General features: G+C 55.8%; 1 protein-coding gene across 1 annotated transcript; it reads left to right on the forward strand.

Annotated features, from left to right (window-relative positions):
- The first annotated feature begins 13,839 nt into the window (after nucleotides 1–13,839).
- PRAP1 (proline rich acidic protein 1) lies at nucleotides 13,840–18,035 on the forward strand. The gene is made up of 5 exons (XM_028480951.1): nucleotides 13,840–13,901; nucleotides 16,224–16,290; nucleotides 16,964–17,013; nucleotides 17,558–17,661; nucleotides 17,791–18,035. Exons 1-5 carry the CDS (start codon nucleotides 13,894–13,896, stop codon nucleotides 18,012–18,014), a joined length of 453 nt encoding a protein of 150 aa, XP_028336752.1. The 5' UTR covers nucleotides 13,840–13,893; the 3' UTR covers nucleotides 18,015–18,035.
- Nucleotides 18,036–24,207: the final 6,172 nt, after the last annotated feature.

Genomic DNA, 24,207 nt, shown 5'->3' on the forward strand with positions numbered 1-24,207 from the left:
CTCCACAGTGGAACAAGCACATGAATAGAGGCGTTTCTGCGAGTTCGTCAGAGCAGGGAAGGGAAGGGACCACGCTACCTGCAAGAACAGCCCTGAATCACAAAACCAGCGTTGGCCAAAAGAAGCCAGGCCCCAATGAAGGTTGGAGAATAAAGAAACACAACCGCCTTGTTTAGGAACCCAGGAGCTCGGAGTTGCGGCCAATGCTCCTGCGTCTGCAGAGTCCCGGGTGGTGCCCTTGGGGGAGGGGAGTGGCTTCGGGGCGGGGCGGGCATTTCCGGTCTTCACTTGGATGCTGGACGCCTGGGGTTCACTTATGACGAATCATTAGGCTGCATGTTTGCTTCGTGTCCTCTTCTGAGTTCGTTATATTTCACAGCAAAAAAGGTTAAAAACAAACAAAACCGAACGACAGCGGGCAGGTAGCAGAGGCACAGCCAGGTCTCGCCCTCTCCCAGGACTGAACAGCCTTTTGCCAACTGTGCCCTGGCCGTCCCCTTCCTCACGAGGACCTCGGGCTGAGCTTTCCGCCCTGGCCTCCGAATGTGGCCCCTCCCTCGCCACTGCCTGCACCCACCCTGCAACCCCCAAACTTCTGTCCTGAGCGACCCTCTGGGCATCAGCTCCACCACCGCCGGTGCCTGCCAGGCCCGCACTCAAACCCCGCAGCCAGGCCCTGCTGTGGGTGCCGGTGCGGGCAGGCCAGGTGGGAGCGCAGAGGGGGAGCGCCTGCCAGCGGCCGAGTCAGACAGACCTGCAGGACGTGTGGGAGGCGCTGGGCAGGGACGCTCGGGGCGGCCACTGTGGGGAGGGCAGGAAGCCCCCGGCCCAGGCTGGGAGGGGGGCCGCCCCATCGTGGACTCACGCCCCAGGCGCCCGCGGAGGAGGGTTCTCTTAGGGTCTTGAGCCGGCGCCCTTCCCCGGATGTGCGCGCCTTGCCCGGGCCGTACAGACCGGCAAAGCGGCCCCACTCCGCGCCCACCCCAGGCTGGGGCGGTGTGCTCCCTGAGGTGGGTCGAGGCCTGGCCGGGGCTCGGGCCTGTGGATGACGTCCGGGCACCTGGGCACCTGCCCCAGGCGGGAGGGACATCTGTCATTCTCCGCTCGTACAGCGCTTATGTGACGTCCACGCTCCACGAGGCAGAGATGGACAAGGAGCCATCAACGTATAAAGAAAAAAAGGTCGGGCGATCCAGTGCGAAGAAGAAAATAGAGATGAAAACCGCCGAAAGGGGGCCGCGGAGGGGGGCGGGGGGAACGACCGGGGACCGCAGGGGGGGTGCTGTGCGAGGTGGGGACAGCAAGCGCCCCGGCCTTGAGGGGAGCTTGGCGAGGGGTTGGGGAGGGTGCCATCCAGGGGGAGGGGCTGGGGGCCTTCACGCAGCAGACGCCCCGCGACTCTCAAACCCAACCTGCGGTTTACAGACAGGAGGCGAGAGGGGGGCAGAGGGGGCGCAGCCCCCCCCAAACCTGTCAATCTCAGCTTGGTGGCCACGCCCCCTGAAAGGCGGAAGGCCGAGGTCTCCCCCTCCTCCCCCGCAGGAGGCCACTACCCATACGAGCTCCGCCTCTGGATTCCCCTCAAGCCAAACGTAAGCTCCAACTCCTCTGCCTCTGCATGACGTCAGCGTTACATCATCTTGGGTTTCCATGGCAACAGACAGGCAGGCAATGACAAGTCTTCTTGAAGAAAAGAAGACTTGGGGGCCCAACGGACCCTCTGCGTCTGGCTCCAGGCGCCTTGTTCCAGGCAGAATGCTGCGGTAGGGGTTGGGCTGCATCTGGGAAGCGCCCCCCCTCCCCCGGCAAAATTCCTTTCCCTGTCTGAGTCATGCAGAGCCTCTGGGCAGGCTGGCTGGGCTCATTCACACGACAGACACATAGCTCCGTGGAATGGGAGGGGTCTTCCCTACTCCTCCCGCCGGCCCCCTCCCTCCACCCTGCGCTGTAATTGTGCCTTCGACAGCGGATCAGCTGCTCCCCGCTCGCCGTAGGCTGCTGGGCTGGGGTGTGGGGCGGTGTACGTCTCCTCTAGGAGGCTTGGGGAGGGGGCACAGGTTGAGCAGTGAGGCTGTGCCGAGGCTGCGATGGGTGGCTGGACGGGAGGGCACGGACCCTCAGCTGAAAGCCCTCAGGCAGCTCGGCTGCAGGTCACGTCACAGACTCGCTTTCACACATACGCCACCCTGGGATGCTGCGTCACTCGGAGGTATGCACCCGCGCCTGCATGGGCGGGCGGGCACGAGCGTCCTGTGCGCATTGGGCGTGCGTGTGACAACGGAGCGCGGGGGGCCCTGCGCGCTTTGCCGAACCCCGCAAGGCCCCCGGCCCCGCGCCGCCCCTTCCAGGCCCAGCTGCAACGCCCACCCAGGTGCGCTCCCACCCGTTGCCCTGCAGGCCGATGGTGGGTTTGACTGCCGGTTCAAGGGCAGGTGGACTGCAGGCGCCAGCCCAGCCCTGAGAGGCTCAGGCGAGCGGGGCAGGTGGGGGGAGGTGCAGGTCTGCCCCCGGCTTCAGCGTCCCGAGTACCAGCCACCTGTGGCTCCGCACCGAGAGCCCGCGGCAGGCGGTTCTGGACAAATGGCCTCTCTCCGCTTCTTGGCCACGTCCCGCCTGCCACGCAGCCTCCCTCACCTCCGCCACCACCGTGCCGTTGCCGGCAGCGCTTCGTGATCTGGTCCGTCGGAGGCCCCTCTGCCTCCCCCACCCCCTCAGGCAGAGCTGAACCAGTCCTGGAACTGGCGCCCCTTCCCCACCTCGGGACGCCCATCTCCCACTGGCTCTCTCAGACCTGCAGAGGTGGAGCTGGCTCGCGGGGAGGGGGCTGCAGTCACCATGGAACGGGGGGAGCTGATGTCCAGCAGTCCTACCCCACCCGAGCTGCCCCGCTCTACCGCGGACGGGAATCCGGGCGGCACGTCGGGTCTGCGCAAGGCTGGACACCCACGGCCCTCTGGAACATCCAGGCAGGGACTCGCCCCGCGGAGGCCTCGGATCCTCGGGGGGGCCTGAGGACAACCTCCTGCGCTCGGGTCAGCAGAGACCCCAAGGGAGGACCCCTGGCCGGCCGGCCGCCAACGGGCCAGCTGCAGTCCCCCCTCCGCCACTCTCCCACCCCTGCACACGCCCCTCGCACATCCGTGCACACACACCAGTATACCTGCGACCCCCGCACACCCACCACGCACACCCGCGCAACGCACGCGCACACCCCTGAGCACACTCGGCCCCCCACGCGCCCCCCAGCTCCGCTCCACAAGGACAAACGTGCAAATGGCTCACAGGCGGCTCCAACGGGCAGCTGCAGCAGGCTGCGGTCGCAGGACAAGGATGCGGAGGAAGGATGCGGTTCCAGACGCTTCTCAGCTGGGGCGCGGCGGGGGAGGGGCCGAGCCCCAGACCGAGGCTGCCATTGTTGCCAGGGAGATGCAGGCTGGAGGAGGGGAGCACTGCGTCTGCCGCCGCTGCCCCCCTCCCACGCGTGCCCGTAGGAGCTGCGCTGCACCCCCACCCCCAACCTGTCACTGGCTTAGGCACGAACACCACATCCACCCGTGGCACACATCTCACACACACATCACACACACACACCATTCACACGCTGCACACACATATACATACACCTCACACACTCACACCACCGGGGGGCGGGGCGGGGAGGGGACGGACACCCTGGCCAGCATCCTCCCCTGGGGATGTCCAGGCTCCCAGGCACCACCTTGTCGGGTGCGCAGACTTGCCCTCTTGCCCCCTTTGGGCCGCTTGGTTCAGGCACAGCTGGGTTGGGCCCCCATCCGCCCAGAGGGCCTCCTCCTCACGTCTTGGCGTCCAAAGCCCCGACTGTCCGCTTTCCGAGGGCAAGCCTATGGCTCCTGGTAGCCGCTGGGGCCCAGAGCCTGCACAGCGCCGGGCACAGAGAAGCCGCCGCGCAGTCGCGTTGTCCGAGTGAGCAGGTGAGCGGCGGCCGTGGTCTCAGGACCCCGGGGCTCAGCCCAGCAGGGTCGGGGCTCCACACCTGGGCTCACAGCTGCCCGAGGAGCGATGGCGCGGCTGTGTCACGCCTTTTTGCTGTTGCTTAGTGCCCCGTGGTGCGGATGTGTCCTGTTTTATCTGTTCAGTCGCCAGGCTCCGGACTGTGTCCGAGGTGTGTCTACTGTTGACAGCGTTGCTGCCAACGTTCTTGGACTAATGTTGGTGTGGACACAGCGTTTTCATCTCTCTTGGGCAGGTACCTAGGAGTGGAATTGCTGGGTCATATGGTAGTTTACATGTAGTTTTTAAAGAAAATGTTTGAACTTTTTTCCAAAGTGGCTGCAGCATTTCATATTCCCACCAGCGGTGCAGAGGGGCTTGGCTTCACCCCCGCCCCGGACGCGTGTTACTGTCTCTCCTTTTTGCTGCAACCATCTGTATTCGCTCGCTAGGGCTGCCATAACGAAGTACCACAGACCGGGTGGCTTAAACAACAGGAATTATTTCCTTGTGATTCTGGAGGTTGGAAGTCAGACATCAAGGTTTCGGCAGGGTTGGCTTCCTCTGGGCCTCTCTCCTTGCCTTATAGAGGCCGGCTTCTCCCTGTGTCTTCAGATGGCCTTTCCTCTGTGTGTATCTGTGTCCTAATCTCCTTTTCCTTTTTTTTTAAGCCTTTAAAAATTAATTAATTAATTAATTAATTATTGGCTGCGTTGGGTCTTCGTTGCTGCGCGCGGGCTTTCTCTAGTTGAGGTGAGCGGGGGCTACTCTTGGCTGAGAAGCACGGGCTCTGGGCACGTGGGCTTCAGTAGTTGTGGCTCGCGGGCTCTAGAGCGCAGGCTCAGTAGTCGTGGATCACAGGGTTAGCTGCTCTGCGGCATATGGGATCTTCCCGGACCAGGGCTCAAACCCGTGGCATTGGCAGGTGGATTCTTAACCACTGCGCCACCAGGGAAGTCCCTAATCTCCTTTTCTTATAAGGACACTAGTCAGAATGGATTAAGGCCACCTATATGACTTCATTTTAACTTAATTATCTCTTTACAGACCATATTTCCTCATACTGTCATATGCTGAGGTCCTGAGGGTTAGGGCTTCTACGTATGAATTTTGGGAGGAAACAATTCTGCTCATAACGCTGACCTCATACCCACTAGTAGGATGCGTGATATCTCACTGTGGTTTGAATCTGCATCCCTAGTAACTAATGATGCTAATGTCAACAAAAATTAATCAGTGGTCCATCTAAAGAAGAAATAGAGAATTTTATTCAAGGCAACCTGAGGATTATAACTCAGAAAACTCTGAGGACTGTTCAGCTTGCTAGAAGTTGAAGGCACAGCTCTATACATTTTCAAGACAAAGGATTGTTCATCAAAATGACCCTGACATTTTATGTAAAGTTCACCGAAAATACACACTCCAGCTCTACACGTATGAATCGAGTGCAGGTCACCACGACCCTAGCAGAACTAGGAAAAGAAGGAAGGAGGAAAAAAGAAAATGATCTTTTTGGTGAGGCAGACATTCTTGCTCTTGAGGAGGCCCAGGGCAGGGAGTATCGTCTGCTTAAATTTTCTTGTCTTGTCTTAAAAACGTACATTTTATTCCATCATTAACTATACATCTCTTTGTGGGTTTCTTAGCCACCTGTATATCTTTGGTGAAATGTTTGTTTAAATGTTCTGAACATTTTTCAATTGGGTTGTTTGTCTTGTTGTTACTGAGTTGTTAAAACTCTTCATATATTCTGGATACAAGTCCTTCAGCAGGTAGAAGATTTGCAAATAGTCTCCCCCAGTCTGTGACTTGTCCTTTCACTTTCTTGATAGTCTCTTTTGAAGTGCAAAAGTTTGTAGTTTTGATAAAGTCCAAGGAATCAATCTTCTCTTTTATGTGTCGTGCTTTTGGTGTTGTGTTAAGAACTGACCCAAGGCCGTGAATATTTTCTCATTTTTTCTTCCAGTGGTTTTGTAATTTTAACTTTTACATTTAAGCCTATGATGCATTTTGAGGTAGCTGTGTGTACGATGTAAGTTATAGGTCTAAGTTATTATTATTTTTTGCATATGGATATCCAGTTGTCTCAGCACCTTTTGTTAAAATCACTAATCTTTTCATGTTAAGTTGTCTTGACATCTTTGTCAAAAACCAGTTGTCCATACATATGTGGGTTTATTTCTGGACGCTTAATTCTGTTTCACTGATGTGTGTCTCAATTCTTATGCCTACAGTATATCTTTTACCACTGGGGCTTTGTAGCAAGTTTTGAAGTGACGTAGTGTATCTGTTCTAATTTTGTCCTTTTAGAAATTATTTTGGCTCTTCTGAGTCCTTTGCATTTTCATATAAACTTTAGGATCAACTTGTCTATTTCTACAGAGTTCTGCTAGAAATTTGATAAGAATTGCATCGAATCTGTAGATTAATTCTGGGAGAATCACCATCTTGACGAAGACTTGAGTCTTCTAATCCATGAAGAAAGAATATCTCTCCATTTATTTAGATCTGTGTTTTTCCTCAGCCCAAATCTTGTGCTTCTTTTGTTAAATTTATTCGTAAGTATTTTATTACTTTCAATGCTACTATGAATGAAAAATTCTTCCTAATTTAATTTCAAATTGTTCATTTCTAGTATATAAAAACAACTGATTTTTGTATATTGATCTTATATCCTGAGATCTTACTGAACTCTTTCTAAGTATGGGATCATATCATCTGTAAATAAAGACAGCTATTTTTCCATTCCAATTCAAGCATGATTTTTTCTTTGTCCTGCCTTGTTGTGCAGGCTGGACTCTCCAGCACAGTGTTGAACAGCAGGGTGAATGTGGAAGGTGAAGTCTCCTCCCCATCTGAAGGTGAGAGTTGGTGGTCTTTCACTACTGAATATGATCACCACTGTACGTTTTTCTGTACATGCCCTTTTACCAGGTTTAGAAAGTTCCTTTCTACTTTTACTTTTTTGAAAGTTTTTTAAAAAATCATCAATGGGTATTGGCTTCCTGAAAAATAATTTCAGATTCTTTTTGTGTCTATTAAAATGATCATTTCTTTGTCTTTCATGTTATCTATATAGTATAGTACATTAATTAACTTTTTGAATATTAAACCAACATTGCATTCCTGGGATAAATTCTTTTTTCTGTGTTGCTGGATTTCGCTGGTATTTTTTTAATCTCATTAATAGCTTTTTAATATGATTTTTTAAAATTTATTTATTTATTTATTTTTGGCCGCGCTGGGTCTGCCTTGCTGCGTGCATGCTTTCTCTAGTTGCAGCGAGCAGGGGCTACTCTTCGTTGCGGTGTGTGGGCTTCTCATTGCGGTGGCTTTTCTTGTTGTGGAGCACGGGCTCCAGAGCGCAGGCTCAGTAGTTGCGGCGCAGGGGCTCCGCCGCTCCGCGGCATGCGGGAACCTCCCAGACCAGGGCTTGAACCCTTGTCCCCTGCATTGTCAGGCGGACTCCCAACCACTGTGCCACCAGGGAAACCCTCGCTGGTACTTTTTATTAAGGATTTTTGTGTCAATGTTCAGGAGGAATGTTGGTCTGTATATAGCTTTCTTTCCCCTGTAATGTCTTCGTCTACCTTTAGAGTCAGGAGGTGCTCTCACCTCCTCTACAGGTTGTGAAAGGTTATTTTTGCTGTTATTCCTTCTCAAGCATTGTCTGCAGGCCTCCGGTGTTTCTGATAAGAAGTCAGCTTTAATCGTGTTGCTGGTTCTCTGCTCAGAAGGAGTAGTTTTTCTCTTGCTACTTTCAAGATTTCCTCTTTGTCTTTGGGTTTTAAAGTTTAACTGTGGGCTTCCCTGGTGGCACAGTGGTTAAGAATCCACCTGCCAATGCAGGGGATGCAGTTTCGAGCCCTGGTCTGGGAAGATCCCACATGCCACGGAGCAACTAAGCCTGTGTGCCACAACTACTGAGCCTCTGCTCTAGAGCCCGCGAGCCACAACTACCGAGCCCACGTGCCACAACTACTGAAGCCCGCATGCCTAGAGCCCGTGCTCCACAACAAAGAGAAGCCACTGCAATGAGAAGCTCGCGCACAGCATCGAAGGGTAGCTCCCGCTGGCCGCAACTAGAGAAAGTTGGCACGCGGCAATGAAGACCCAACACAGCCAAAAATAAATAAATAAAATAAATTAATTTAAAAAAAAAAGTATAACTGTGATACATCTTTGTTTTTATCCTATTTGGGGCTCATTGAGCTTACTGGGGTCTGTAGATAAATGCTTTTCATCAAATTTGGAATGGTTTTTGCCATTATTTATTGAAATATTTTTTCTGTCCCTCTCTTTCCTCTACTTCTGGGACTCCATGTATGTGTGTGTATGGTGTGTGGTGTGTGTGTGTGTGTGTGTGTGGTGTGCATGCATGTGTGTGTTGTTGTCTCACAGGTCTCTGGGCCACCAGGGAAGTCCTTGGGATGCTCTTCATTTTTCTTTTTTTTCTCTTCCCTCAGGTTGGATAATTTCTATTTGTGTCTTTAAGTGTTGATCTAACTTAAAGGTATATACTTAAATATGTCTTCTATTAAGCCCTCTAGTCAATTTTTTATTTTAGTTATTGTTTTTCAATTCCAGAATTTCCATTTGATTCTTTTAAAAATGTCGTTTATTGAGATTTATTTATTTAAATCACTTTCATCATATTTTCCTTTAACTCTACACATGGCTTCCATTAATTTTTTGTTCTCTAAGTCCAATACCTAGGTCCACTAAGAACAGTTTCTATTACCTGCTTTTCTCCTGAATATTGGTCACACTTTTCCTGTTTCTTTGCCTGTCTTGTAATTTTTGGTTGAAAAATACATGTTTTAATTGGCTCATCATTTGTAACACATATATAACCAATGTCAGCTAATAGGAGGGGAAATGGGGATGGGGAGAGGGTGTTACGGGAACTCTGATTTTCTGCTTAATTTTTCTCTAACCCTGAAATTGCTTAAAAATAAAGTCTATCAGGGGACTTCTCTGGTGGCCCAGTGGTTAAGAATCTGCCTTCCAAGGCAGGTGACATGGGTTCGATCCCTGATTGGAGAACTAAGATCCCACATGCCGTGGAGCAACTAAGTCCTGGCACTCTAGAGCCCGCGTGCCACAACGACAGATCCCATGTGCTGCAACAAATATCCCACGTGCCGCAACTAAGACCCGACACAGCCAAACAGATAAATAAATATTTAAAAAAGTCTATTAACCAAAAAAGCTAGATGTCTTAGATTATATTTTGAAACAGCTATGGATTATGATATTTTCCCCTGAGGGTAGTGGTTAGCTGTTTAGCAATTTCCTGCACTAAATCTGTGGACTGTTTCCTTGTGGTGTGTGGCAATGATCTCTCTCTGCCAGGGTAATAGATAAACGACAAAGACCTTTCCTCTTAGGACGTTATTTTCAATGATACTTGTTAGTGGTGCAAGGACCAGAATTAGAAAAAAATACGGACTAGATCCTATGTGTACAGTGACAATAAATGGGTGATCAAAGTGTTGTCCTCTGTTTCGTAATAGTGTCAGTAGGTCCCCTACAAGTACTCAGAATAAACGTTGGTTAAGGGGTCGGAATATTATACATTGTTGTTTTGTTGTATGAAGTATTGGGACAATTGATAAAATTAGGATTGAGAAGATTAAGGACAGTATGCTCCCTGTTTGTTGTGAATGGATCATACAATTGTGTTTGTAAATAAGAAGTATCATTCTGGCTTGATGTGGGGGGCTGTGTTGAGGGGGTTAGGAGGAGTATAATGGTCTGGGTCCCCTAGAAGATGAGATGAGACTAGTACCAGTATTAGTGAGATTAGAATTAGGAACAAAGCATACCAGATATCTTTAATTTTGCAGTGTGGATGAAACGGGATTTTGTTCATATTGGATGAGATCTTTGTTGGACTATTAGAGCCTGTTTCATGAAGAGTAATGGGTGAAGAACTACTAAAGCTGCAGTAATCAATGAATGGGAGGATAAAGTGGAAGGTGAAGAACAGGGAAAAGGGTGGCTTTATCCACTGAGAATCCTCCTCAGCTGCATTTGACTAGGTTAGTGCCAATGTAAGGAATTGCTGGAAGGAGATTTGTAATGTAATGTAACTCGCCGTAACTAGAGAAAGCCCGTGACAGCAACAAAGACCCAACACAGCCAAAAATAAATAAATAAATAAATTTATTTTTTTTAAAAAAAGCTATTTAGCCTCATGGTAAGACATAACCTGTAAATGCTGTGGCTATTACTTTAAATAGCAGGATGATTCCAATGTTGCATGTTTCTAGGAAGGTGTAAGATCCATAATACAGACCTATCCCAACATGGGTAAATAAGCAAACAAAGAATATGGAAGCTCCATTTCCATTAAGTATCGGATAATTCATCCATAGTCTCCATCTTGGTAGATATGGGTTATGGACAAGAAGGCAGTTATTGATACATGATACATGATAATGTATTGCTAGGAATAACCCTGTTAAGATATGTAAAATTAAACAAATACCAAGCAGGGAACCAAATTTCATCATGATGAGATATTTGATGGAGCTGGTAGATCAATAAATGAATCGTTAACAGTTTTGATTAATGGGTAGGTTTTTCTAATGGTGGTCATTAGCGGGGCTTTTAAAATAAATTTATTTATTTATTTATTTTTGGCTTCATTGGGTCTTTGTTGCTGTACGTGGGCTTTAGTTGCGGCGAGCGGGGGCTACTCTTCATTGCGGCGTGCAGGCTTCTCATTGCGGTGGCTTCTCTTGCTGCGGAGCACAGGCTCTAGGCACGTGGGCTTCCGTAGTTGTAGCACGCAGGCTCAGTAGTTGTGGCTCACTGGCTGTAGAGAGCAGGCTCAGTAGTTGTGGTGCGCAGGCTTAGTTGCTCTGTGGCATGTGGGATCTTCCCGGAGCAGGGCTTGAACCCATGTCCCCGGGCAGATTCTTACCCACCGTGCCACCAGAGAAGCAACGGTCATTAGTGTTTATATAGTTGAAAGACGATGATTTTCATGGCATTGGCCATGGTTACATTCCACATAAGAATAATCATGACATACATTGTATTTATTTTAAGTACATTTTGGTAGTTAGTTTTGAAGGTTTTCCTTCAAAAGCTTCTCTTACTTATGGCGGGCTTGGGTTGATTGTGAGTGGTTGAATAGGTTGTGGTATTGTAATAAGTGGGTTGTAATAAGTGGCTCATTTTGGTGGCTCATCTTTGAGCTTAATGGTTTTTAAGTTTATTTAGGGGGACTGTTGTTAGTTTTTGGTTATACAACAGCTATGCCTACGGAGCAGCAGCCTGAGGTTTGTGTTTCTGACAAAGCTGTCTTAGGGCTATTTCTTTTGGGGTTGATGATGGGGCTTGCAGTGATCCTTTTGCTTAAAAAGATGAGGAGCAGGGATTGTGTTTAAGTTTAAGGGGATGGGGATTGAATAATTTATGCTACAGGAGATTCCGACTTTTTAGTGAGGAAGCTACAGGAACGGCGGTGTGGTACAGTTACGGTACTCGACTGGTGATTGTTACGGGTTGGTCACTGCTTATTGGTGTTCTGGTTATGATGGGGATTACCCGTGGACATTAAATAGGGTTGTACTTAAGTGTAACGAGGAAGTAGAGCAAACGTAATTTAACTGGGCCTATACGTGTTCGCCGTAGGCTGTGAATAATAGCTTTGGAGCATATACAGAGCGTGGCTTTGAAGATTGCACGTGTGAAGGTATGGAGGCGTGCTAGGCAGGGTTTTTGCCGTCGGTAGCTAGTATGTACTCTGAGGCAGCGATGAATGTACTGACCCCTATTAGGATGATGGTGATGTTGGAGCCTGAGGAAGATGACGTTCCTGCACCCGAGCCAGGGCGCTTGTCCCCTCGGAGCAGAAAGCAACTCTTGACAGCAGGTGTTTGCGGCAGAGAAAGGGTTTATTTGCAGGCTTTAAACAAGGGCATGAGATTCAAGCCTCAGATCCACTCAGACCAGCTCAGATAAGCCTCCGACCAACTTGGTCTTTGAGTTAGGGGGATTCACTGCTGTGGCCTCTCCCTTTGCAGAGCACAGGCTCCGGACGCGCAGGCGCAGCGGCCATGGCTCACGGTCCAGCTGCTCCGCGGCACGTGGGATCTTCCCGGACCGGGGCACGAACCCGCGTCCCCTGCATCGGCAGGCGGACTCTCAACCACCGCGCCACCAGGGAAGCCCAGAGTTAGGGGGATTTTTAAAAAGGGGAACAAAGAAAGAGGCTGGGGTTCGTCATCATTTTGTGACATTTCTGTGCCATTTCTGGATCTAGTTTCAGGAGTCAGGCTGTCTCCGGTTTACATTCTCAGGCCAGGCGGTCCATGGCTGGGGGGTCTGTGAGCTCATCTTGCCCTGGAGAAACAACCTAAGTTTGTGATGTCTGCAAGGCAATTGTAGAACATTCGCGATGTTATCAGCAGCAGCCATCATAGTCACCTGACTCTGGTTGATCAGTGTTCGGTTAGCACAGGATTGAGGGCAGAGGGGACAAGAAAGGGAATAAAGTTTTGGGTGGAGAGATGAATCATGACCTCAGTAAGGGAACTCGGTTTTAGGGGGACTTGGTGTCACTACTACAAATAATTCTCTAATTAAGCTGATTGTTGGGGGCAAGGCTTGTAAGCCTTGCTAATAGTCGTCATTGCCATTAGTGGAAGAAATGTTTAGGCCACGGGCTAAAATTATGGTACGGCTGTGAATACGTTCGTGATTTGAATGTGCCAAGCAAAATAGTATAGATGATGTGAGGCCATGAGCAGTTCTAGGCCCTGCAACATCAAGGTGTCCGGGTAGGAGCAGCTGCGCCGCCAGCGCGGCCCGTGGAGGAGCGGCGGTGAGTGACTTTCCGTCTGTTCGGCGCACGCGGGTTGAGCTGTTCTAATTATTCCTCATTAGGATGATGTAGGGATTGGATCTGCTCTGTGGCTTTAAGGGGTTTGGGAGTTTGAGTGCTGCGGCTGCAGGAACTGTAGATCCCGCCGTCGGGGCTTCTACACCCACCGTGCAGTCAGAGGTGTAATGCGTAGAGGGGTGTTTTTACTGTAAAAGCTATTACGTATGTTAATCGTATGAGAATATTGAATCGAGAGTCAGATGTTGCTTCGGTTCGGTACTGGATCATTAAACAGTTTGGGGAGGGCTTCCCTGGTGGCACAATGGTTAAGAATCTGCCTGCCAATGCACGGGACATGGGTTCGAGCCCTGGCCTGGGAAGATCCCACATGCCGCAGAGCAACTAAGCCCGTGCGCCACAACTACTGAGCCTGAGCTCTAGAGCCCGCGAGCCACAACTACTGAGCCCACGTGCCACAACTACTGAAGCCCGCGTGCCTAGAGCCCATGCTCCGCAACAAGAGAAGCCACGACAATCAGAAGCCCGCGCGCTGCAACGAAGACCCAGTGCAGCCAAAAAAAAAAAAAAAAGTTTGGGGAACCTGTGATATTTCGGAGGAGTCCAGCAGCTGCGGCTGAGGGCCCAGCGGGCTGGGTGGGCTGGGACACCCTCCGGCTTCCATCCAAGCAGTCAGCCCCGCTTGGGGTCCCACGCCCCCGGGTGACAGAGCCCAGGGCCTGGGTGGGGCGGAGGCTGTGCGAGTTCCAGTGTGCGGAGAGGTGGGGGGAGGTAGGGCTGCGTCAGGTGGCTGGAGCGGGCAGAAGTCGGGTGCTGGAGAGGGTCATGCGTGTGACAGACAGGTGGAGTGGGGGCCGGCCCGGTGGACTCAGTCACCTCGGCAGCCCAGTCAGGATCCCGCCCCGACCTCTGTCCAGACACGCCCACACGGGGGCCATAAACCCTCGAGAGGCGTGGGCGGGGAGGACGAGGACCAGACGTCCGGATCCCTGGGCCGCTGGCTAGCTGGGTCTGCAGCTGCAGGTCCCCCAGAGAGCCATCTACACTGAGGAGGGGACCCCAGCATGAGGAGGTAATGCCCAGCGCCTGCGAACCCGGGTCCCCACCCAAACACCCCACCCACAGCTTTGCTGTGCGGTCACTCGGGTCCAGGAGCCCTGGACTCGGGGAACAGCCCCTGCGGCACCTGGGTCCCCAGCCCAGCCCGGTTTCAGATGGGGGTCGGGGCTCTGTCTGCAAACCAGTCTGGCTGGTCCCCAGGAGCACCGGCTCCTCCCGGGTGTTACGGGCTTGGGGACAGAGCTCTCCCTCCCGAGTCCTCCAGAATGACTGTAGCCCCTGGGCTCCAGCTCCAGAGGCCACCCCTGTAGCTCCTGAGAGAGACCACTGTCCCTTGGGGTCCCTTGACCCTGTGGAGAGTCACCCGGGAGCCCCTGGAAGCGGGTGGGAGGCACCAGGGCCAAAGAAGCCAGGTCTGTGACTGACGAAATGAAAGTGGGTGTCAAGACGCTGAGACGGGGCTGGAGGCTGGGGGCCGATGCGGGCGGAGCAGCTGGAGCCCAAGGGGTCGTCACCCCGGGAGCTGGGGTGTGAGGCCTGGGGAAGCACTGGGGCTCCTCCAGGACCCTGAGGTCAGAGGCCATTTCCCCTGAGGGGGTCTCCCTCCGCCCCCTCTACCTGTGGCAGGGGTGGGGGGCCCCTCCCGCTCTAAGTCAGAGCTCTCCCCGGCCCTCCTGTCCTGGGGGGGTTCTCCTAGGGACCCCGGCGTGGACCAGAGGCGGGCTGATCAGTGACATGGGGACCTCTTGGTGTCCAGAGCCTCTGTCTAGGGTCGGTGCCCAGGAGAGGCAGGGTAGCTGACCAGACTGGGCCAGTGCCCTGCAGTCCAGGGCAGGCCCCCGCCCTTTGCCCACTGGGAGTGCAGGGGAACCTCCAGCCCAAAGTGCTGAGTCACCCGGAGGAGCGAAGGTCTTTATGGGGCTGGAATCCGGGCATCAGGCAGGAATCCTTGATGGGCCGCCCCTGCCCCCTCCCCCCGGCCACGTGCTCCCGGCCCGGCCCGGCCCAGCTGCGGAGCAGAAACCTTCCTGCCCAGGGACTGCCACTGCCGAGAGATAGATGCACTGAGGCTTGTCAAACATTCTGAGTTTATTTAAGCAAAACTGGATTCAATTCGGGGCGGCATCCAATCTAGCAGATAGAAGGGAGCTCCAGGGAGCTGTACAGAGTGAAAGACTTCTACAGGCCGGGGGTGGGGAGGTGGGGTGAACAAAGAAGTTTCTGTAAGCAAAGGGCGCTGGTTGTGGTCGGGTCACCTTCCTTCCGGGGAAGGCAGGGCCGTGAGTGCCGCCGGGTGGTTCCGGATTGTCTGGCTCAGGATTCCATCCCTGGGAGGGGAGGGGAGGGGAGGGGAGGGGAGGGGAGGGAGGGCCCCCACCCTGTACCGAGGGAGGCCCACGGCCCACCCTGTACCGAGGTCTCAGTTTGGTGATGAAGGCTCAACTCAGCAACTCCACTGGGGGCCTGTTGTCTTGTATTTTAATACCGCAAAAGACACGGGGCACATGCACACCACACACGCGCACGCTACGCACACCACACCACGCACACGGCAATGCACTCGCACAGGCACGCGTGGCCACCCTAGCCCCACGCCAGGACGGGACGCATGGCGCGTCCCGTCGCAGTCAGCCCCGGCTGTCCTCTGCTCTCCCGACCCGGCCTGTCTTGGGTGAGGCCTCCTCACCGCTGAGTCCCTCGGTCACCTTCTGTCCTGTGCGTCCCTCCACATCTCCTGCCTTCGGCCATCGCTCCTCTGACCCCTTGCTTGGGCTGGGTCCTCGGGCTCCTTGAGGTCAGGCTGGACGTGTCCCGGCGGAGCACCCCATCTTCCCCGCCCCTCCTGGGCTTCCCGCCCAGGCAACGGCCCCGGCGTCCACCCACGGCTCTGGGACAGAGCGGAGTGCCACCTGCCTCTGAGGAGCCATGGGCACAGCCTCAGGGGTGCTGCGGGCTTGAGCGCCTGCCAGCTGAGCCCCAAGCCTGTGCCCCATCAGTGCCACAGCCCCACTGTGCCAGGTCCCGAAGGTGCGGCCGCCACAGGCCGCGGAGCCAGAGGCAACGCTGGGACCACCAGATCCACGCGGTAACCCGGGCCTGCCGGGTGGGGTCCGAGGGCCCGGGAGCAGGTGTGGGCCTGTGGAGGCCCCATCTCTGTGCCTGCGTGGCCTGCTGTGTGACGTGGGGGACAGTAAACCACCTGTGGACCTGATCAGGACCCAGCCCTTGGCCCCCCTGGCTGGACCATCACTGGCCATGCAAGGCATCATGCCTGGAGGTCGCGGGGCAGAGGCAGAGCCTTGCCTGTCTCTCACTCCCCTCCCTGGTCCCCCAGGCTCCTCCTGATCACCAGCCTGGGGGCTGTGTTTCTGCTGGAGGCGAGCTCAGCATGGACCCCCCAGGTATGTGCGGGTTCCTCACCCAGCCGCCCCGTGGCTTCCGCCCTCAGCCCCACCAGCAGGGGGTGGAGAAAGGCACCAGCCGGCCTAGGGCAGGGAAGGCGTGGCGCCCATGGGACTGCAGGTCCTGTGCACCGGGCGGGCCCGTGGGCACCGGGGGGACCCTCAGGATGAGGGGAGCGGCCCCTCTGCGGGGTCTGATGGACAAGTCTCGACGACCCCAGGGGAGCCAGGTGGAGGAGGGGACCCGATGACGCTCACCTGTGCTGTGAAGGCCAGGGCACCGCCACATGCAGGGCTGCCCAGGGGCCAGGACTGTGCTGCGGCCGTGTTCTTTACCAGCCCTGGGTCCGGGCCACTCAGCCCTACACCCTGGGAGTGCCAGGTGAAGAGGGAGACACAGGAGGACCGCCACAGCTGTCCCACAGCTGCCGGGCACTGGTCACTGGGCTGGGTCCCCCGTTTCATCTGCTCCCCTGTCCCCACTGGCCCCCGCAAGGAAGTACGGGCAGAGGAACGGGCCCCCCTTCCTCAGGCCACCAGGGGACAGGTGGTGCAAGTATAGACCCCATGCTGTCCCCAAGTCTCCCCAGAAAACACATGGCCTCCAGCCAGTCCCCGGAGGAGGACCCTGGGAGGACCGCACCGAGCCTCACCTGCGACCTCTCTCTCCCAGGTCCTCGTCCAGACCAAAGGCAAAGTCGGGGCTGAGCAGGGCACAGAGGAGTGAGTGTCCCCGGCAGCCTCGCGCGCCTTCCCCTGCTGTGCCCGCTTTGCGCATTCCCTGAGCTGGGCGCCTTCGTGGATGGAGGGGGGATCCTGTCCTGCAGCTCTGGGGCGGGGAGGCATGGGAGCCCCTGAGATCCGTGAGCAACCAAGCAGTGCGCAGGGCCTGGAGGACCCAGTCCCGCCTCCTGCCCCGCCCAGCTCCTCTGCTCCCCTGTAGCCTCCAGCGTGGCTCCCGCCCGGGGTGGCCAAGGCAGCAGACTGAGCCAGCCGTGCCCCCTGCCCGCACCCACGTGAGACGGCCGGCCAGGCGGGAGGACGCAGCACCGCCTGTAGACTGCGCTCCGCTGACCTCTGCACAGGAGGGAGCCCCGGCCAAGCCCATGGGGCTTCTCAAGGCCTCACCCTCGGGGACCTTCCCGGGCCCCACGCACATGAGGGACGTCGTGGGGGCGCCTGGTGCGGGGGTTGGGGGCGGGGCGGGGTGCTGTCCTGGGCTCTCCCGCTGCGCACGGTGACCTGACGCAGACGCTCTTGCCCACAGGGCCTGGGGCGCCCGAGCGGTGGAGCCTCCGGGGAAGGACAGCCAGCACATGTGGCTGTTCATGGCACCAAAGCTCTTGGCCACCACCGGGGAGAAGCGGCAAGGTCAGGACAGGCGCTGCCCCCTGGGGAGGGGCGAGCAAAGTCATGGCAGGGGGCTCCCGAGGGGCCGACTTGGACGGATGAAGCCTCGGGAGGGAAACTGAGGCCACGCTTCCCCCTGTCTGTCCCCAGGTGCCGAGGCCCTGGCAGAGACCAAGGACATCCTGGGCCGTGTCCCAAGCCCCAGGTGGGGCCCTGAGCCTGACCATGACAGCCTGTACCACAACTGGCCCGAGGAGGCCCAGGGGGAGGCAAGGCCCTGGGCTCAGGTGCTGCCACCTCAGCAGGTGCTTCAAGGGCCAGAGGAGGACCGAGACCACATCTACCACCCCAAGGAGGACTCCTGGGAGCCTTGACCCCCCCAGCTGGAAAAATAAACCCTGCAAAGAGGCGGAGGCCACATGTGTCTTCAAGAACAGCGATTGTGGGCCCCGCCTGCTCTGTCTGGGAGAAGGGGGGCCACAGGCTGGCCCCCGGGCAGCTCCAGGCTGACGCTTGGCTCCTGCACCCAGAGCCCATGCTCTGGGAGCCGTCTGCTTCCCCCAGGCCTCCTCATGAGCCGGGGTGCGGACAGGGCTTCTCCGGGCTCCCCGCGGACAGGACCGGAGAATGGAAAGGGCTCGGGAGCAGGGAGCCCAGTCGCGGACTGCTCAGGGGGACGGGGGGGCAAGGGGACAGGTGCTCAGGGGGACGGGGGGACAGGTGCTCAGGCGGACGGGGGGACAGGTGCTCAGGGGGACGGGGGCGACAAGTGGACAGGTGCTCCGGGGGACGGGCAGGCAGGTGCACAGGTGACTGGGGGTGGACTTGGGCCCAGCCTTTCTGTCCTCATTTTCTGGGCAGTTGCCGGCGCTCTCTGAGGTGACCAGACCTCTGACACGGCCTGGCTCAGCAGGCCTGATGTCGCAGACGCAGGTATAGGGTCACTGGAATTTTCCACAAGTTGTACATGTGCTGGGGTGTGTGCAAGTGCAGGCGGGGTTTCTGTATGGCAATCGCGCTCCGGCATCGAGAGGGAAGCACTTGGTGCCTGAAACTTCCCCGCCGCCCAGACTGAGACTGCTGGGGGCTAAGACAGAACGAGGCACCCGGCTGCTCCAGAGACCATGGGTCTGTCCTGGGGACCTCACGTGCCCTAGAGTTCCTATGTCCCCCTACGAGTCCCAAGCTCCTGGAGGCCTCAAATGGCAGCCTCACCCCAAGATGCGCTGCTCAGAGGCGTACATGCCTCCCGGCTTCGAGGCCCCACAGACAGAAGCTCTGTTGCCCCCAGTACCAACGAGGAGACCGAGGCCCTGACAGTGACCTGCTCAGACCCGAGGTCGATGGTGGCCACGGCCCTGGGCAGCCGAGGGTGGTGTTTGTGGCCAAGTCTCTCTGCAGCCGTGCAGGAGCCAGGCCCGCAGTGGGCACTGCCTGCCCCGAGGGCACAGCCGGAGACCCAGCAGGAGCAGGGGACTTGGGGGTGAGCAGGAGACGCTGGCAGAAGCCGCAGGCCAGCTCGGCCCCTGTGACCCCCGCCCCCACACGCCCGGGCGCACCGCCACGGCTCACCCCTTCTACAGAGGGTGCTAAGCCCTTTGAGCGGGGCCCACCTGCCTCTGCCCCCTGGCGTCACTAGGCAGTGCCGCTTCTGCAGAGTGACCGCTGGTGGGTGAGGCATCCAGGCAGGGAATGAGACAACTGAGGTCATTCCCGGGAGCCGCAGCCCTGGCTTCCTGACGCAGTGGTCCTGCCGGGGACCCTGGACGCTGCACCTGCGTCTGGGGGCACAGGCTCTTGGCCAGGCGGTGCCCATTGACCCTCATCCCCACACCCCTGAGCTGCCCTGAGCCACAGAGCTGCTGTGACCCACTGCACCTGTGGGACGTTCTTCCTCAGTGGGTGGCTGGCAAGGGCGGTCTGTGCTCTTCCCTGAGTCTGAGCATTTGGTTGAACCCAGGACCCTTCTGGCGGGCACTGGGGCTCCCCAGCAGGAGCCTGGACTAAGTGCAAAGTACTGTCGTACTGTGACTTACAATCGGAAATGTGTGTGATCTTCATCCCTGATCCTGGGACAGGGCTCCTCAAACCCTTGGAATTTCCTGAGTGATGGGCGTGATAAAGTTATCCTTTGCTGTGTGACTGAGGTGACTCTGGGAAGGTCCCTAAGGATGGGGCCGGTTGCAGGGAACTGACCAGGAACAGAGGTTTGGAACCTCCAGCCCCACACCCAGACCTCGGGGAGGGGAGAGGGGCTGGGGGTCGGATCAATCGCCAGTGGCCAGTGACTGACTCAAACAGCCTGTGTAGTGAAGGCTCCACAGAAACCCAGAAGGATGGTTCTGGAGAGGTCCGGGTTGCTGAGCCCGTGGAGGTGCGGGGACAGGGGTGCTGGAGAGGGTACGGAAGCCCCTCCCCGTACCTCGTCCACCTGGCTGGTCCTGAGTCCTATCCTTTTAGGACAAGCGGTGATCTAGGGAGTGAATGTTCCCCTGAGTTCTGTGAGCTGCTCTAGAAAACTAACTGAGCCTGAGGAGGGTCAAGGGAACCCTCTATCTACAGCCGGTCGGTCAGAAGCCCGGGTGCCCCCTGGACTTGGGACTAGCATCTGGAGTGGGGGCATCGTGGGGGGCAGTCCTGTGAGACTGAGCCCTGAACCTGCGGGGTCTGATGCGTCCCGGGCAGGGGGGTCAGAACCAAGAGGACTGCGGGACACCGGCTGGTGCCGAGGGGCTGCCTGGCGGTGGTGGGAACCCCTGCCCCTCCCCCACACACAGTGGAATTGGTGACCGGAGTCATTAAACGCCCTAGTGCCCAAATGGGCAAGACATTGACCATTCATGTCACCAAAGAAAACAGAAGGCACACACACCCACGAGAAGATGTTCAGCATCATTGACGATCGGAGAACTCACCACTACAGTCCCCTGAGAGCGGCTCACGGGAAAGACCAGCAGCCAGGATGAGGACCAGGGGTTGGAATGCACATTCCCAGGGCTGGGGATGTAAAGCAGCTCAGCTGCTTTGGAAGCAGTTTGGGAGTTTCTTACAAAGTCACACATACACACGCCCTACGGCCGAGCCTTGACCAGAGGTGTTTACTCCAGAAATGAAGGCCCTTGTGTGTGGCTGGAAGCGGCTGGCCGTGGGGTCAGGAGTGTGAGATTAGCACAGGCGGATCCTGGAGGGGAGAGGGGCCAGAGGGGGCGGGTGGCATATTGGGGCGGGGCCCGGCGGGAGATGGGCGTGGCCTGAAGGGAGGGTCCCCCGGAGCGCGGAGGACTTGGGGTTGCGTGGGCCGCCTCGGGCGGGGCCGACCCCAGCCTAGCCCCGCAGGCGCCGCCTTCCGAGGCTTCGCTTTCCCGGCCAGGTCCAGGACCCGGGCACGCACGTGTGTTTGTGTTGGAGCACCCCAGCGCCCTCCGTGCGTGAAGGCCTCCTCTCCAGCCCCCATTCCGCCCCCAGGCCTCGGGGACTCGTCCCCCACCCCACCCCCCCAGCCCGCAGGGTCCGTGGTGCCCTGGGGTGGGGAGGGCTGGGTGGCAGCACAGGGAGGACTTACTCCTTCACCCCACACTGTTCACACTGGAACGACCCTGAGGGCAGGTGGGTGCGACCTCTGGGCCAAGCGGGTGTGCTGAGAGCACCCCTACGCTGTCTTCCAGGCGTCAGCCTGCCGAGACCCCTCAGGTACCTGGCTAGGGTGCCGCACCCCTGCCCAGGGAAGCACTGCTCTGACTCCCCGTAGGGGCCCCAGCGACCTGGGCTCCACAGGACCCCCATCCCCGCCCCCACGCCCCCCAACACTAGGTGTCTTGATTTTGGCGGGGAGAGATCACCTTCAGCTGGCCAGCTGAGGTGCATATAAAAGGAATGATTTCAAGGAGCCCATACATCTTGCATTTTCCCATACATAGGAAAGCACTAAATTCATTAACCTGAGATGTCTGGTTTTCTTTAATTAGCAGTAATGTTTTGCTGTTCGGACTACCTGTTTTTTTGTTTTGTTTTGTTTGCAAAAACTCCTATACATACTGGCGCCTCCTGTTACCCGAAAACTGGGTTCACCTCTCGGTGGGTGTCGAGCAGAAAGACACAGCGAAGCCAGCAAAGATCGGGAGCAGGAAGGATTTATCACAGCAAGTAAGGAGAACGCCGGGGATCTTTCCCAAAGCAGCGCCACCAGCACAACTGGGGAAGTTTTAAGCTAAGGGCACATGCATATTCAGGAAGGGGCTCGAGCAGAGAATTTAGCATAAAACTGGGGCAAAGGTCACGTCGACAGACCCAAGTCTTTGTGGATTTAAGTCAGGACGGTCAACATCACCATTCCACCCTCCACCTGGGTAGGGACCTTAGTTCCTGCACAACTCAAGGTATATTATGATGTTTATCCCCTGAGGAGGAACTAGGACCCTGCTTTATCACTGCCTTTTCTCTGTCCGTGTTCCTCTGTTTGCTTAACATCACTGAGTACCGAGACCTGTTCCAGGGCAAGCACCGGGGCCAGGCTTCGATCACAAAATGGCTTTTGGACCAAAACGGGTTCTCATATGTTCAGAAAGCCATTCCTGGTTCTCTTTCTCCGGGGACCCCCTGCCCTATCTGCTTACACTTCCTTACCTCTTCGGAACAGTCCCTGAGAGCTGAGAGGCTGTATCCTGGGCTGAAGTCCTAAGCAAGTCCGCCGAATAAAGCATAATTCTCAACTTTTAGGTTGTGCATTTATTTCAGTCGACAGGTATGACTGTGTTTTCCCAACATGGCAGCACCGCCGCCATGTTGTATCTGACACGCCACAGTGAGTGACGCGCCTCCCCTGAGGCGGGTTTGTCCCCTTCCTTGAACCAGGTGGACCTTTGTAACTGCCTCCAATAGAATGCTGCACATGCTGCTGCCTGGCTTCTGGGGGCAGGTCATAAAAGGCAGTAAGGTGGGACTTCCCTGGTGGCACAGTGGTTAAAGAATCCGCCTGCCAATGCAGGGGACACGGGTTCGAGCCCTGGTCCAGGAAGATCCCACATGCCGCGGAGCAATTAAGCCCGTGCGCCACAACTACTGAGCCCACACGCCTAGAGCCCGTGCTCCGCAACAACAGAAGCTGCTGCAATGAGAAGCCCAGGCAGCTCAGTGAAGAGTAGCCCCCGCTCACCGCAACTAGAGAAAGCCCACGCACAGCAACGAAGATCCAACACAGCCAAAAAAAAAAAAAAAAAGTCAGTATGGCTTCCTCCTGATTCTCTCTTCAGAACACTTGCCCTGGTGTTATAATCAAATGCAACCGAGAAAAATCTCCCAAGGAGACAAAACCAGTTAGACAAGCACAATTTAATTTAGTTTATTTTGCAGGACAAGAAAGATCAACTTGACCTGGGACAGTTCTTGCTTATGCCTCTGAAAATCATAAGCAAAACGTAAATAGTTCCCCCAATTGGCATGAGGTAACCACTAGCCAACTCTCTTTCATTTAAGAAAATTTGAATCTTGTAACCAATCACTATAAAGAATCACTGCCCTCACACTATATACGCTGCTTTGTAACAACATCCTCTGAGCCTCATTCCATGTTTTGGTCTGAGTACTCCTGGCTTGCAAACTGTCTTTCTGGTGTGTGCACAATACACTTTTACTAATCTCTACCTAAGTAATGTGTTGGTTTACTTCTGTTTTTTGTGAACTTCTGACACTGGGACTGCAGACACGGTACTGGCAGGAAGCCGAGGGAATGAACGTGGTGAGCCCTCCTGTGGGCATTCGGCCCACAGCCCCAGCTCAGCCCAGTGACGCTGCATCAACCACCAGGCCAGGGAGCGACTGCTCAGGCGGGGATCCAGCTGAGGCCCCAGACTTTTGTGGAGCAGAGACAAGCTGGTGCATGGTGGTCTGTCTGGATTCCTGACCCATACAGACTGAGAAAGGAGAACGATGACTGCTCCTTTAAGCCACCGAGTTTAGGGATAATTTATCATGCAGCAGTAGCTGACTAATGCAGGTGGCTCCTGTGCCCTGCCGAAATGTCACCAAAAGCCCTGCTAACACTGCCCTTGGCCTTCAACCCTGTGTCTGCTCTCTCTCTACCCCGCTCCACACATGCAGGCTTGAGTGCAGACCCCAGTGCAGATGCCCGTGCCTGCACCGGCCGGATCACACCCCCGCTTAAGAACCCAAAACCTAACTTCACTGCCCAGCCTGCAAACGTGCTCTCGCTCAGGCCAGCTGGCTCTCAGCCCTCCAGGCTCTGGCCCTCCTTACAGGGCTGCCCGGTTTGCCTGCCGGCCACCGGAGTACTTACTGCTGCCTGTGCCGCAGGAAACAGCCCAACCCAGAGCTGGGACAGGCCAGGCTCTCTCCCCTCGGAGCCCGCCCCCTTCCACCTCATTCCCAAATGGACCCTCAGCCCTGCGGTGACACGCCCGGAGGCCTGGCAGCTCCTGCGGAAGCTCTGTACGTGAAAGATGGCAGAGAACCTGAAGTCAACAGACAACCCACGACCACTGCCCGGCCCTGGGGAGCCTCGCTGGTCAAGGAAGCTGCCCTGGGAGGTGGTCAGCAGGGCCCACACTCAGG

Source organism: Physeter macrocephalus, chromosome 20 (genome assembly GCF_002837175.3).
Source record: "Physeter macrocephalus isolate SW-GA chromosome 20, ASM283717v5, whole genome shotgun sequence".
Taxonomy (NCBI): Eukaryota; Metazoa; Chordata; class Mammalia; order Artiodactyla; family Physeteridae; genus Physeter; species Physeter macrocephalus.

What these genes read in the sequence shown, in the direction of transcription:
- PRAP1 (XM_028480951.1), top strand. An exon ending in GCTCAGCATGGACCCCCCAG is followed by an intron (nt 16,291 to 16,963) that starts GTATGTGCGGGT and finishes TCTCTCTCCCAG; the next exon opens with GTCCTCGTCCAGACCAAAGG. An exon ending in CACCGGGGAGAAGCGGCAAG is followed by an intron (nt 17,662 to 17,790) that starts GTCAGGACAGGC and finishes GTCTGTCCCCAG; the next exon opens with GTGCCGAGGCCCTGGCAGAG.